Source organism: Chrysemys picta, chromosome 4 (genome assembly GCF_011386835.1).
Source record: "Chrysemys picta bellii isolate R12L10 chromosome 4, ASM1138683v2, whole genome shotgun sequence".
Lineage (NCBI taxonomy): Eukaryota > Metazoa > Chordata > Testudines > Emydidae > Chrysemys > Chrysemys picta.
In genome coordinates this window covers 126,964,968-126,981,256 of record NC_088794.1, presented here as the reverse complement: position 1 = coordinate 126,981,256, position 16,289 = coordinate 126,964,968, and the positions used below count along the sequence as shown (strand labels likewise).

At 43.2% G+C, this 16,289-nt stretch overlaps 1 protein-coding gene across 16 annotated transcripts in view; it reads left to right on the top strand.

Moving 5' to 3' along the window:
* ASB2 (ankyrin repeat and SOCS box containing 2) overlaps positions 1-16,235 on the top strand; it is a 38,106-nt gene extending 21,871 nt beyond the window's left edge. For 7 of the 16 annotated variants that reach the window (XM_065593526.1, XM_008165755.4, XM_065593527.1 and 4 more), the window contains 3 exons: positions 4,068-4,629; positions 10,239-10,392; positions 11,991-16,235. In XM_065593526.1, the coding sequence (XP_065449598.1) occupies positions 4,068-4,629; positions 10,239-10,392; positions 11,991-12,127 (853 nt within the window). In that variant the 3' untranslated portion in view covers positions 12,128-16,235. Of the gene's footprint in view, positions 1-4,067; positions 4,630-4,737; positions 4,897-10,238; positions 10,516-11,990 lie in introns of all 16 variants that reach the window. The other 9 variants (XR_010600737.1, XR_010600738.1, XR_010600741.1 and 6 more) reach the window with 4 other exon arrangements.
* Positions 16,236-16,289: the final 54 nt, after the last annotated feature.

The window sequence follows — 16,289 nt, the reverse complement described above, 5'->3', positions numbered from 1 at the left end:
CTGCTACCTCATCTGAGACATTACTTATTAGTGGTGGGCCTCCAGAAACAGAACATGCTGCCCACGTCTTCAGTGTGTTCAGATTTTATCACCATTTATAGAGAAAAATAATTCAGAGGCTGACAGGTGAGGAGTGGATAAATGAATCTCTATGGCATTAGAGAGACCACTGCTGGAATAGTGTGTCCAGTTCTGGTGTCCGCACTTTGAAAAGGATGTTCAGAAATTGGAAAGAGTTCAGAAAAGAGCTACAAGAATGATTTGAGGTCTGCAGAACATGCTTTAAATTATAGTAACAGTCTAAATAAGCTCAATCTATTTTGTTTACACAAGAGAAGGTTAAGAATTGACTTGATCACCTTCTATAAGTGGGGAAAAGATTTCTGATAGATGGCTCTTTAATTTAGCAGACAAAAGCATAACAAGTTCCAATGGTTGAAAACTGAAGCTAGACAAAACACATTTTTAATAATGAGAGTAATTAACTATTGGAACAACTTACCATAGGATGTGATGGATGTGTGTGGCCCAACAATATTTTAGCATGGTTTATTGTTGCTGATGTGCACATTAAACCATGTAATGACTAGAGCTCATCAAATAATGCCAAAAACCAATGCACTTGAAGTCTTTAAATCAAAGTTGGATATCATTCTAAAAAATGTGCTCTTGTTGTAGAAATCACTTGATGAAATCTATGCAGTTATGCAGGAGATCAGACTAGGTGATCCTAATCATCCCTTCTGGCCTTAAATTCTATGGATCTATTCATGTTCCCATCAAAATCCCCAAATAAATAGTAGAATCATAAACTAAATACAGCTGCAAAATCTGTGTATGGATTTTTCCCATTTCAAAATGCACAAAGAACCTAACCTTTTTGACAACACCTTTTATCCAAAGATCTTCACGCACTTTGCAGACATTAACTAAACTTCCCAATATTACTGTGATGTATGTAAGGATTGTTATTTTCTGTAACTGTACCTTTGTGGAGGCTGTATGTGCTAGGAGGCATCCCCGAGTGAATTTATGTAACCGATGTATATATTGCTATAATGTAGGTAGGAGTAGTTATTATAGCCTTATGCTGGCATGACTCAGAATTCTCTCCAGGGTTTAAGTTAAAAAGAGATTTTCTTAAAAACAAACGTATTTTAAACTAGAAAAGGGTCAGAGGCAGAAACCCAGTTCCAGTCCTCCTTCCCTAAGCTCTGGAAAAGTGGCTCTGAATCTGAACGCCAACACTAAACCTGAACCAGACCTCTCAATCTGAACACCCCCAAAACCTGGACAAGTTTAGCTTCAGCTCCAAAGCTCTCCAACTTGAGTCCAACCCCACTTTCAAAATAAGGGGCCTGATCCAAATCTCTCAGTAGTCATTGCTGATTCCCATCAGTGCAAATGAGTTCAGAATTAAGTCTGAAGTCTTAGTTCCTTCACACTTAAAAGGTTGAGCACATTTTTTGGTTTATAACTGCTGTGAACTGAAGTGAAACAAAAGTATCCTTTCTTTAGCAGCCAAAATCAAATATTTATCCAGATGACAAAGCTTTACTCCAAGTGGCCAGTCGTTCCTAATTCCTTTGGTATTCAATATAATAACACCCTTCATGGTGACCTCTTTTTATATTCCTGCGGATTTAATACGTAATTCTCCAGGAATTCCACATTCAGACTTGGTGCCAGAACACGGAGACTTCATAACGTCAAAAAGCCAAGAATGTGGTCCCAGGGCTCAACATTCAACTCTTATTGCTTGGTGTTTGTTTATGTTAAATGATGCCTTGTCAATATTAATGTGAAATGAATTTTGTTGGCATGGAATTATAATTGTGTATCATCAGTATTGTGATCGTAGCAAGATGTCACTTAACCCTTTTCTTCCCAGTGCTCAGGAGTGGTGGTGGAGAAGGGCAGAATTTGTTTGTGATTTATTTTGACTTATTAAAGATGGCAGTCAATCGCTAGGTGCATTTGTATTAGCATCCTATTATCTACAGCAGCTGGGAGGCAATGCAGCCGGCAGTGGCACTGGAACAATTTGTACAGTGGGGTGCTGAAAGACATTGAACAAAACCAAAAACCATGTATATGATGGAAACCATTTCAAGCCGGGGGCGCTGCATTTCCCGCATCCCTAGTTCCAGCATCCCTGGTAGCAGGTAGCAGAAAGGGTCAGGTGGTAGGGACCATGGGCAATCCAGCATCACTTCCAGTGTGGGTATGGCACTCAGGTGGCCCTGTGAAGGAGGTGGCCTTGGGTTGTCATGTAAAGCAGTAATTGGCTTTGCTTGGCTGTCTCTCACTGGGAAGAACCCCTCACCTTTGAATAGGAAGTAGAGTCTGCCGTTGTGGAGGCACGGTCATGCTGAACAGAAAGAGAGATGGGCTCCAGCTGCAAAATTAGGTTCCTGATACCGATGTTAGTGTTCCCCATCCCCAATCCTAAAATAAATGCAGGAGGCTTTGGATTTGGGCTTTGGGTTTGACACGTTAGCAAGAGAGGGGACATTTGCAAAATTCAGATCCAGAGCCAAGCATGGATTTCAAACACCCTCGGAGTTCAGGGTTCTTCAGGCCCCTCTCTAAACGCTGCTGCATCCTTTCAATCAGATACAGAGAGCTGGGTTGAGCACATTCACTTCCTGAGCAAGAGAACAAAAGCAACCCTTAAATCTTAATAAAACCCAGTAAATCATGGGATGACTAATGCTGGCACTTGGCATGGTGTCATCGCAGTGCTGCATGTGCTTTTTTTGCTTTTATGGCTATTACGAAGCATTTGTTGGAGATGGATGGTAGCCATCTAAGCAGCACCGAAATTGCCTGGATTCTGGTGAGCATCTTTGTTACATGAGGTCAGTCTCTCCACTTTGAGAAAGGCTCTGGGTGGAAATTTCCTCTATAGGCTTTGGATTTTTTCCTGAAATAAAGACAAAACTTCTTCAGGTCTATGAATAATGGTGTGGCTATAAACTTGCCATGGGAGACATCATAGTCCACCCTGTAAATAGGCATATAAGGTTCTACATGTCTCCAACTCTCATTTTAATCTGAGTAGAGGGGGCTTAGCACCACTCAGGAGCAGCGAAGCACATGGCATCATCAGATGCTTTAAAAGTCATAATCATTACTATTTAGTTGGCTTTATCCTGTACATCTCCTGATCATGGGATATGCTGAGCAACTGCCATTGCAGTCAAGCTAAAGATGGCCAGTATGTTTAATACTCATCACACTTTTATTGTGAAGGCTGTAGAATGATGGCAGCTCTGTTTGAGTTGTTAAGGAAGCACCATTGTTTCCAACAGAAATTCCTGTTTACTGAGGTTTATAATTTAGCTGTACATTTTTTCCCCTCTGTGCTAATGCTTGGCAATTTGCCTGGAAAACGGCTTTGGTTCTTTATTTTATTTTAATTCCTAATTGTCCTTTTGGCTCATCACAACCGGTCCAGCTTGGGTTTACTCAGATAGCCCCATGGATTTGCCCCTCCCAATACCCACTGAGTGAAGGGCTTCAGAGGGGTGCCCAGGGCCGGGAGTTGGATTTAGCACCAGAACTGTAACGCTGGCTTGGATCCTGGGACCTGAATATAATCCTCCACCGATGAGCTCAGAACTGAGCTTCTGGCTTTGCCCTCTCTCTCGTTGGAAGCATTGTGAAAAATCAATGCATAGAAATGCATCAGGGCCAAAGCTAATCCTAATTTTTAGGGACTACGGTGAGACCTAATGTGGGGACAGATTATCCTACATCTGCCTACTGCTGAGTTCTTACTCCTTCCTCTGAAGCATCTTATGCTGGCCATTGTCAGAGGCCTCTTGGACCAGATGGACGTTGTGTCTGACCCAGCCTGGCAGCTCCTCTGCTCCTAACCCCACCCTGTCAGGATGAAAATGCACTGGCCGAGTTGTGGGGAAAGGGGCTGTACAGCTCATGCCTGTGTTATCGGTCCTTCACTTTCATGAGCAGCTGGCTCACTCCTGTGCTAATAACCACCTCGCTATTATTTGCTGTAGATTGTCTAAGGCTAAGTTATCCACTGAATCCCCTTCTTGCAGGATAGTCAAAATGCTGCTCCCCGTGACCAGCCGCACTCGGGTCAAGCGCAGCGGGATCAGTCCACTCCATCTTGCGGCTGAGCGCAACAACAATGACATCTTGGAAGAGCTAATTGAGGCCGGCTATGATGTGAACACCACCCTCTCCTTTGAGAGAGCTCGGCTCTACGAGGACAGGCGCAGCACCGTCCTCTACTTCGCCGTCATTAACAATAACATCTACGCCACAGAGCTGCTGCTGCAAGCCGGCGCCAACCCCAACATCGATCTTATCAACCCCCTGCTAATCTCCATTCGCCACGGTTGCCTGAAAACCATGAAGCTGCTTTTAGACCACGGGGCGAATATTGATGCGTACATTTCTAGCCATCCCACTACTTTCCCAGCCACCATCATGTTTTCAATGAAGTACCTCAGTCTCCTCAAATTTCTAATGGATCTGGGCTGTGATGCCGACTCCTGTTTTAAGTGTCAGTACGGAAATGGCCCACATCCTGTGCTGGATCATAGAAGGGACAGATTGGATGATACCCCGGTGAACAAACAGCCAAACATAGTACAAGTAAGTGCTATCGAATCTAATCGATCTATGATATTTATATGGCCACCATTAACATTGTATCTGAACCTCTCACGTTCTTTAATGTAATTATCCTCCCAACATCTCTAGGAAGTGCAGCAGGGCTGTTCTCCCCATTTGACAGATGGGGAACTGAGTCACAGAGAACCTAAGCAACTTGCCGAAGGTCACACAGGAAGTCTGTGACGGAGCTGGGAATTGAAACCAGAGCCTCAGCTAGTGCTCTAACCACTGGACAAGCCTTCCTACGTAGGCATTGATACCACTCTCTTTGCCTTGGTATTTGAGCCATTGTGAATTAAATTACCTCTCTAGGTAGCACCCCCTATTTCCTCTGGGGGTTGGGCAGAAGAGATCTGCCTTGAAACATTTTCTATTTTAGACTTTTTCAATTATAAATTGACTGGTAAACTTTGAACATCGATTGGGTGCTCTATTGGACTCATCCCCCAATGGTCCATTGGATGATGTGTGGTCTATTGTTCTAATGTTCCACTGTGTGCTAAAAGAGTGTGCGCTTTTAGTGGTCTGTGCCAGTGGTTCTGAGGCTAGCCTATGTCAAGAGGGGCCATGCTGCAGTTTTCTGCGGATGGGGGTGATGTTTTACACAGACTCTACTCTTTTGATTAAAATCAAATTTGGTTTCTAGCCCCTCTGGTTGGGAGGGTAACCTAGTGAATGTTCATAATTGCAGTAATTTGTTTTACTGAATGTATAGCATTAGAGAAAGTGTGAGTCACAATATTAGCAACACAAATAAGTAAAAAGCAACAGAGGGTCCTGTGGCATCTTTAAGACTAACAGAAGTATTGGGAGCATAAGCTTTCGTGGGTAAGAACCTCACTTCTTCAGATTCAAGAAGTAAGGTTCTTACCCACGAAAGCTTATGCTCCCAATACTTCTGTTAGTCTTAAAGATGCCACAGGACCCTCTGTTGCTTTTTACAGATTCAGACTAACACGGCTACCCCTCTGATACTTGACAAATAAGTAAATTATAGTTAAGGTTCTCAAAGCCGTCTAGGGGAGTTAGACACATAGGCTGATATTTGCAAATCCACTGAAGGGATTTAGATGCCCAGTTGCTGTAAATTAGCCATATTTCTGATATAGCCATATGTTTCAGACATATCTTCCACTATCATTAATGAAAGATTCCCCTAGACTGCTTTGAGAAGTCTGATTATACATTTTAATATATTAAAAAAGTGAAATGATCAAAATGATAGACACTGAATGGAAAGCCTTTTTTGGCCATATATAGAACAAGCAGCGTTAAGCAATTAGCAATTATGTATTTTGGAGTTTGGGGGGTTGTTTATTTGCTTGCTTCTTTGGGGCAATAATGCCACAAAGGATTCTGAAATCAGGGATTTTTATCCCTTTCCTTTTTCTTCTCCCCTGCACAGCTTCATTTTTTATTATTATTTATTTTTAGTGGTAAATTGCATTTGAGGAAAGAATGGGGTTTTAGGGATAGTGAAGTTGCTGAGAGTGTGAGAGATGTTGCTATTGTTGTAGGAACAACTTGGGGATCTCCTACTCAGTATTTTCAGGCATCACAATGTATGCATGTGTGGCAAGGAAGTTGGGAAGGATCCTCTTATCTTGCACTCAGCCGTCTGCTTATGTCCCCACCCAAAACTGTCGCCACCCAAATTTGCAATGCAACATGCCACCCTATAAGATATTCTGTGACAGCCCTTCCCCCACGAAGTCATAAGGAAGAAGTGGCTCCCATTGATCTGTAGGGCACATTCTGTCTGGTTTAGTATCAGCTTACAGGGGGTCAGACGAGAGTCCATCCAGCCCTCCGTGCCCAGAAGTATGGTCACTGACCAATGGCCTTTGAGGATGAAAATAGTAAAGGAAAGAGAGGTTTCAGAGTAGCAGCCGTGTTAGTCTGTATCCGCAAAAAGAAGAACAGGAGTACTTGTGGCACCTTAGAGACTAACAAATTTATTAGAGCATAAGCTTTCGTGGACTACAGCCCACTTCTTCGGATGCATATAGAATGGAACATATATTGAGGAGATATATATACACACATACAGAGAGCATAAACAGGTGGGAGTTGTCTTACCAACTCTGAGAGGCCAATTAATTAAGAGAAAAAAAACTTTTGAAGTGATAATCAAGCTAGCCCAGTACAGACAGTTTGATAAGAAGTGTGAGAATACTTACAAGGGGAGATAGATTCAATGTTTGTAATGGCTCAGCCATTCCCAGTCCTTATTCAAACCGGAGTTGATTGTGTCTAGTTTGCATATCAATTCTAGCTCAGCAGTCTCTCGTTGGAGTCTGTTTTTGAAGTTTTTCTGTTGTAATATAGCCAACCGCAGGTCTGTCACTGAAAGGAAAGAGAGTAGTGGATCCCAGGAGTCTAAAGGTACTTGCAGGACTCCACAGCTCCTCCTGCAAAAGGTCTTTTCTTCAGGACAAATCTAGAGCGTAAAACCTTGCTGAAGAATGTAGGAAAGGTACACCCATAATAGCAATACACTGGTCCCAAACTAAGCATGTGCCTGTCACGAGTGGATGTACTGAGGCAGGTATCACTTGTTTGTCATGTCAAGAAAATAACAAAACAGGGCCCATCAAGTACACAAGACATGGATGGAACTCAACATAAAGTGTAGTGATTAGAATTCTAAGGACAGAAGATGGTTTTTGTTTATACCCATCTATGATTTCTAAGCAACTCAGAACCAGCTCACATTTTACCCATGTAAATAGCTCATTTCCCAGTCTGGGTCTCAACTATTATTATTATTCTAGTGCCTAAAATTGTGCTAGATGCCTCACAAAACTAAATCCCTGCCCTGAAGATTGTTCAGTTTAAACTTGACATAACACAACTAGTTAAAGTCATGTAAAATCCTACCTGTGCCTAAAGTAAAAGAGAAATCACTGAGCATAGAAGGCATTCCCCTCATCTTGTTATAAAATTGTGATAAAATTTGCTTCTTGGCACTAGGGGATCGGTTAATAAAAGATAGGTGTATATGGTTTAGCTCGTTAATATTTTTGTATACCTTTATCCTTTGAAATAAAGCCCAGGAGATCATTTGGGACCTTCATCATTAAACTTCACATAAAATACATGCACTCATTATTTCAGTCATATGAGATTACCTGAAATTACAGACATCCCAGACTTTTCACCAATAAGTGTTTACAGACCAAAAGCTGATAATAGATCTGAATTAACTAGGTATCAGAAGATGAACTGAAAAGTACATCACTACATGTTATTACTGTTGTTGCTAAAGTTTATTGTTCCAATCTACAGTACTTAAGACTTCTACGAACATTAGGATAGGGAGATCAGTCTACAAATATATTAGTTCATGATTCCATAAAATGTTTCATTTACCCATGTAAAAGGGAAACAATTGGTTTCTTCTCAATTCATGTATTGAGAATTAGAATATTGGAAATATGAAGATGAAGAGTAATTTATTGTAATGCCACTAGAGGGTATTTACCTTTTGTAGCCCTGGCTTGACATGGGTATTGGACATGGCAAGGCCTAATTTCTTGGGAGACTCGATTGGGGAGGTAAATGGATCAGCAGTTGGAAACAGAATGTCTGTACTAGATAAGATAAGGGGGAACACCCAAGGAACTATTTTGAATGGACAAGATAAAAATGGATGAGATAAATTAGGAATGTAAAGATGAGGTAAAGCATCAGTTGTGCATGGGCAGTGCATGTGTAACTCATGCCTACTTGCTGTGGTACTCTGTCCCCCTCTAGTGGCACCTAGACCATTTAGAGATTGATAAGTCCACTACAGCCTTGGCTCAGAGCCATGTGGTTTTTAGCTCATGTAGTAGAGGCTCATACACTAAGCTTCAGATGTCCCAGGTTTGATCCCATCTGCCAAGGACTGGGATCTGTGGGCGTTACACATGCTGTACAGAAATTGGTTCCTACAGAATAACCAAGCCAAGCCCAAAACATGTGATGCAATGTATAGTCAATGCAACACAATGTGTAAATGTAATTGAAGGAAGAGGTTTGCAATGTAACTCTGGATGTGTGGTATGCCCATGCCCCTCCCCCCCATGCTTGAGTCTAACCAACTCAGCATAGCTTTGCTCTCTGCCAAATTAAGGAGCCTGAGTGATGAGACTGGAGTCGAACGGAGTTCTTAGGGAACCGAATGGAAGAGGTCTTGGGGGGACCCCAACACCTTTGCGCAGAGAGTGAAGTCCAGATTGATACCAGTCCCAGTGTAATTTTGTTTCTGTAATGCTCACATTTCCTAGGGTTGCACTCTGTGGTTTTTCCCCCAAACATTTTCTGTTAGTTTATTTGATGAGTGTTTGAATGTTGTCTGTGTATGTTCAGAGAGGGTGGCTGCCAGAGGAAAGAAGAATAAGAACATTAGACACAGGATCTGCTTCTGTATTGTCTTGCACGGTGTGTCATCATTTAAACCTGGACAAAGTGGGTATAAAGTGCTGCCATTTGGATGTGGTAGCAGTTTACACTCATTTGTGCTCCCTTTAGGCAGGTGTGAATGCCAACACCACGTGTAAGGGGTGGGCAAATCATGCCCACGTAGCCCAAACAGAACTTCCTATAACCAGAAGAAGAGTAGGAGACCCACTGAAGTCCACTGGGGACCTTGCAACACAGATCTAATTTACTTCGAAAACAGTCAGATACTTTGGTGATAGTCCCAACACGGACCCCCAAAAAGAAATAGATGGATGGGGTTAGATTTATGTAGAAAGATAGGCCATATTTTTTTAAATGGGTGCTGAAAGTCAGGCTTCTAAGATTGTATTTAGGCATCTAAATGAGTGGCCTGATATTCAAAGGTGCTGAGCGCCCACCAGCTTCCACTGACAATGAGTTTTTCCTGATTCAGGAGAAAGTAAGGGGGACTGCAGGCTTTGGCCTCATATTAAGCCTAGTTTGTTTTCTGACACAGAATAACCTACATAGCGAAGCAAAAGCTTCATGTGATTTATCTTGTAGCAGCTCCACTAGACTGGTCCTTGGCCAGGAGTTCAGCTCCCCCACAAACCTACAGATCTCAGGGAATCTACTGGAGGCGTCGTCCTTCCACGTCGAAGCCCTGTGCCCCTGCACTACCAGCCCTGCCAACTGCTACCTCAGACTTTCCCCAAACTAGGATCTCAAAGAAGAGAAATGGAACATGCTAAGGGTGATAGAGCCTAGGATTGTTCTGACTTTAAAGCAGATTCTCTGCTGGTATCCAGGGAAAGCTGTGGGCTTTCATCCAAGCACCCAGCCACTCATGGATCCTTGGCTACCCTGAGGACCCTTATTGGGTGACAAAGGATACTGAGGCCCTATAGGTGGTTGACACCTCTTCCATGCTCCAGAGCCAGGAATCCACTGGGATTTTATTTCATTCACCCACAGTGGGAGAGGGGGTGATGTTTCCCTCAGCAGCAATAAGGGGTTTTTAGTAGACGTTTTCATAAGGAAAATTAAGAACTGTCTTTATCCATGGTATGAAGGCGTAACCAACATGATGTCCTGACAGTCTCTCCCCCCTGAGGAACTTATCAATTTCACACTGACTGCAGTAGCTCTGGCTTTTGTTTCAGTTTTGTGATATGGTGTCTGCTCCGGAGATGAATCGCTGGGCCGGGCCTATTATCGATGTTCTCCTGGATTATGTGGGCAATGTGCAGCTCTGTGCCCGGCTAAAGGAGCACATAGACAGCTACGAGGACTGGGCAGTTGTTAAAGAGAAAGCAGGTATGACGCGGGGCTGAATTAAATTACACAAGCCAGAATCGGTACCAGGGAAGTCACATTGCTGGGGGACAGCCTGATGGTCATAAAAAGCTTCAGCCAGTCAGAAACCACCTTCTTTCACAGGTAGGATGCTCTATCATTGGATCCCTTGTGGAAAGGTAGGGTAGGTCTTTAGTGTAATTTCTACTGAACTGTATTTGGTTTCAACCTTATTACGTTCTATAAGGTTATCCCAGAAGGGTTGAATGCCATTTTGGGCCATAGTTTTAGCTAGCATAAATTTACATAGCACAATTGACTGTAATGGAGCTAAGCTGTTTTACACCAGCTGAGGATCTGACGCACTGGGTCCAAACCATCCCTGATTTCAGTGGAGACACACTAGGGATGAAAGTGCAGCATTAGGTCTATGCTCTACATCAGTCAAAACGGAGCAGGTCAATAATCCCGCCCTCCCCACTCCCCCCCCCTTCCCAGACAGCCTGAAATGCAGCAGTATGATACTAATACTTTGTACTTCTAAAGCATCTTTCATCTAAGGATCCCTAAGGGCTTCACAAACATTAATGTATTGACTCCCACAGCACCTCGGGGAGCCAGGTAAGTAATAGTGGGAAACTGAGTATAATTAAGTAACTTGCCAAAAGCCACCCAGCAAGACAGTAGCAGAGTCTGAGATGGACTGCAGGAGTCCTAACCTCTTGTCCCCTTTTTCTGCACTACACCTAAGTGCCTGGGCAGCCACGGATCCCAGTGAGACTTCACTGTTCTAGAAATAAAGAGACCCTTTTGTGTTTATCCCTCAAGCTTTCCTCTGGTTTATATTTGCATCGCCACCTTTTTGCTAAGCTGCGTTTGCATTAGGGGGTCAGCTGTAATGACAGCTGAGCTGGCAGATCCTCACGGCTGGCGTTTTGTAATGCAGAGGATTACTTGGTGACTTGGCTCATTGGCACAAGAGTTCACCCTATTCCCCCTCCAAACTTACAAATCTCCTTCTTTCCAGGGGATTCTTTCAGCCCCCCCTCTTCAAAATCCTGGGGATCCCAACCCCATTTCCCCACCCACCTGCAAGGCCTCATATTGTGCCTACCATTGTTCTGGCCAAGGAGGGCTGAGCATGGTTCCTGGTCGAGCCAGAGGGGTTGCCACAGAGCTATCTGAAGTATTTCCTCTCTTCCGCCTCACATAGTGTCTCAGCTCCCGCCAGCCTGAGAACAAGGGACATAGCTCCCAGCCCCATGTGGTGGTGTGATGCGTTAGCACATGGAGCCAGCTGCCCTCCCCCGACAGGTCTGAACCTCAAACTCCACAGGGCTGCAATGTCGGACAGACTGGATGCAGGCTGTGATTAGTGCGGGACATGTATTAAGGTGCAAACTCTCAGCTGAGCTGCATGCTGTGCAGAGGATGTACACACCATACATGGCTCACCGCACAGTTCATCCCCTTTGACTGCACTGACTCCGCTGCTGGGGGTCCTTCCTCCACAGCCCCTAATAAATGTAATGGCTCAGCATGTGAGGCACTGACCTAGCTTAATAACTCAACTGATCTGAAAATGCCCGACTAACATTTAGGTCCTGTCTCTTTTCCAGAGCCCCCCAGGCCTCTCGCTCACCTTTGCCGGATCAAGGTTCGAAACGTGATTGGGAGAAACCGCATTACACTGATTGACACTTTGCCTCTGCCGGGCAGACTGATTCGATACCTACAGTATAATTATTCACAGTGACCTTGTGCAAACCTGGTGATCAGCAGCTTCCTTGTGCAACAACCCAATTCATTAGAGAGGAGAATATTCACATGATCATGTTGAACAAACTGCATGATGGGAATGAACCTGCGTCACATGTCACACAGGATCACCCCATAGCTAATCGGTGTGCATTACAATGCTGGAAAGGGAGAGAGAAGAAACAGAGAGTGAAAGACACAGAGTGACACAGACAGGACAGACTATCCTTTGATTTTTTTTTTCCAAAAGAAAACAAGTGCTTTGGAATGTTACACACCTCAGAGATCTGTAGGGAAGGGGACAGGAACGCCAGCACTGAAAAACTAGCAGAGTCAAAGCCACGTGACATTGCGGGATTCAAAAAGGACCTGAGGGTCTTTCAGAAGTTAGAGTTCTTCAGTGCTCAGGAGTCAGTAATTGTCAAGAATCTGCATATCTAGGGAAACAATCACATTTCCCTGAATGTTATTTTGTTTTCTGTCATGTTAGACTGAGCGGTTTGCTGGTTGCTAATTCTCTGGTACCTTGACATTATCTCTCTCACCTATTTATTTTTTGTTTCCTTGGCCTTTTCACTTGATTTCCAAGCGTTCAAAACTCAGAGCTTTTGAGAAGATTTTTTCTCCCCAACAAAGACATTTTGTAAATATTGGTGCAAACCAAGAAGACTTGACTCATCCTAAACTCCTGTTAAAGTCAGTGGACATTTTATTTGAGTAAAAATACCAGGACTGAAGGATTTAGCTCACAGTAAATACTGTTTGTGGTATATTAAATGTGCATAAGAAGTAGACAGGGCTCTGGTGTAAATGAATTTCTGCAGTGAAGATCCAAAAGCAATTCTGAACTCCTTTTAACTGGTGTAAATCCGAAATAGCATCACAGAAGTCAATGGATTTTCTCCACCATAAAATTGCTGTGAGAGCAGAATCAGGCCCTGAAATTCAGGTGACAGATTTTAGTGAAGCCAAGACACTGAGCTACTGTTACTTGTAGAAGAGTCAGATTATTTCAAAATTATAAACACTGGCACTAAGATTTTCAAAAATTAGGCTCCTATGTCCTTATTTATGCATTTAAATAGTGCCAGATTATGATACACTTACACTGAACATTTATTTATGCCACAAGTAATTTCATTGAAGTCAGTGAGCGGACTTGTGCAGTAAGGTGCTACTCAAGGAAAATTACAGTATCATAATTTGTCCCTAAGTGGCCTGAATTTCAAAAGTGCTGAGTACCTGGAAGCTCCCACTGACATCAATGGAAGCTGCTAGATTTCAGCCCCTTTGAAAATCAAATCACTTATTTGGCACCTATATAAGGATTTACATTAGACCCCTATCTTTGCCAATCTGGGGGGAGGGATAGCTCAGTGGTTTGAGCATTGGCCTGCTAAATCCAGGGTTATGAGTTCAATCCTTGAGGGGGCTACTTGGGGATCTGGGGCAACATCAGTACTTGGTCCTGCTAGTGAAGACAGGGGGCTGGACTCAATGACCTTTCAAGGTCCCTTCCCATTCTAGGAGATGGGATATCTCCATTTATTTCTAATCTTGGCCTAGAAATACACAGGATCTTCACCCTCTTATTGTAAACACAAAAGGAGTTTTGGGCTTCAGTCTGATTTGGATTCATACCAGAGATTATCTGCACGTCCAACCATACATACATTAGGTATGGTTTTGTGTGTTGACCTGCCCACCAGATACTGATTCAGACAGAAATCTAAGCAAAGCAGGAGAAATACAGTTATTCGTGACAAACGGGGCTGCATTGCACAAAGGTTTCTTCTTGTAGACTTGTACACCTGACCACAAAACTATAAGCGTATTGCATGCATGCATGTCTGCTTTTGCCCAAAGTTTGGGGTGAAATTCCGCAAGCGCTGGAAGGTATGGGATGTAAGCATCAGTAGCAACAACTGCAGCTAATTGCACCTGTGTGTTGACTGTTCCCTTCCAAAATGCAATGGCAGTTGAGAAACCAACGCCGTTTCAATTCAGATTGAGCTGTGATCCTCTAGCAGAGCTGTGAAGAAAGTGATTAGTGCCTGGCCAGCTCCTCAGCTAGTGAAAATGGGGAAAGCCCCACCCCTTGTCTTCATTTACTCCCGCTGATGTTCTGGCCCCTCATTCTCAGGTCTAACAATGAGGCTGACCATTTTTCCTCCTCCGGTGGGTATCTCCTGCTTTGGTGAACTACACTCCAGACACTCTGTCAGGGTTGAAAGGGAGATGAAGGACAGAAGAGATGCCAAACAGCAGGCTATTTCCCATTCTAAAAACAATAATGGGCCAGATCCTGCAAGATGCTGAGCAGCTCGATATAGCAACCTCAGAAGGAAAATAATTCAGAACAGGCACCTGCTCTGCAGCTAGCGTAAATGGGCACAGCACCCATTGCTCCAGTGGAGTAGCACCCATTTATACCAGTTCGGATCCAGCCTTTGGTGTTTGCAAACCGTTTGCTGGAGGGAGCTCTGAAAATCACCCCTGCTGTCTGGTAACTCATTCCAGCAGCACGGCGCTTCAGAGAATTTGTACATAATTCTAAGAAAACAATTTTTGACACCACTTGAAACTCCCCAAATTTCCCCCTTTCAATAATGCACCATAATTTGCCAAAAAACAAACATACAATAATTAGAAAAAGACCCAAGCTGGGAGCCCTCCTTGTGAGCCCAGGCATATTACCGCTGGCCTGAAAGGAAGCCCTAGGGCTGCTCAGACACAGCCTTGCTTTTGAATATTTAGCATGAACATCCTAGATGAACAGATTCATGGCCTGTCCATACAGCCCTGACTTATCCTGGGGAACACTTACTTCACTGAAGAGACTAATGCCTGTGAATAAAGTGCACACCCCATGTGAAAGGATTCCACAGGCCAGCTCCAGTAGTCCTAACAGTAGTGTGTGAACTAAGTAGCTTTTGATATACAGAAAAATCACCTAGTTAGCTGGCATAGCTCACACCTCTGTGGGTTGAGCGTGGAGGGCCTGGTTCTTGCTTACTTCCATTATTGTAAATCAGGGGCAACTCCCCTGAAATTAAACCAGTGTCACAGGCTAGAATCAGACTGAGTTGCAAACAGATATTGATACTGAAACCCGGCATGGTGGAGATGGTTTACCTAAATATCTATTTGTTGTATAATCAGATTATCTGAGGCCACCTTTCTGATGGAATGATTTGAACTCACAAACCGTGTACATAGAGTAGTGCTGGGATTTCAGAAGCAATCCAAAGCTGTGGAATACTCTGGAGAGGAAACCTTTACATATGCAAAATGATCATGGGATGCAGGGTTGTTCTGTTTTGTTGAACCTGGAAAAACTGAAACTGGGTATGGGTTGAGCAAAAGACGTATTACTCCTTAATTGGATACCTACAGGCCTGATTGCTCTATCATATTTGTATCGGTCAGGCGTACCGCCACTGAAATCAATAGAGCTACCCTGGTATAAAATTAGTACAAGCGAGAGCAGACTCAGGCCCATACTGTGCACATAAACTGAGGAGAGATCACTCCATTGAAGATTTGACCTGGCACTCGCGATATCACTTTATCCTTTCTGCTTGACCCTCACTGCCAGCCTTTCCACAGTTGATTTACATTTATTTGCACTAAAACAGGGCAGGCTACCTCTCTCACACCTGATGTCCTGAATCTGTACAAACTCTCTTTTCATTTATAACAATGAATACAGCTGTATAGAAGTCATTGTGAAATTGAAAAAATACTTCGGAGCCAAGGCTTTGGAACCAGTTCAGTAGTTCCAATATGCAGTAAAATGGTATATTTTTATGCATCAGGACAGACATCTTCAGTGATGAGAAGTGTTGTCAGCTTTTCCAGGAATACTAAATGGCCAGAATACTGTACTTTTTTATTGCAACATGTGCAATTCACTTTATGTTCTTGTGCACTTTTTTGTACAAAAGCTTTTTCAATTGTTTTATTATTTTTTGCCGTTATTTATAAAATATAGTGTGGGTTTAATATTTTACATTTGCATTATGTTTTAGCAAATGGTGGCTTTCCAGTGTTATGTTTTTCAGCTTCTAAACAAAATGCAAATAAACTAACATTCTAAAATGTTACCTGCTGCTCTGAGGCCCTAGACAAAGAGGTATCTGGGGAAAGTTTGAACCAAT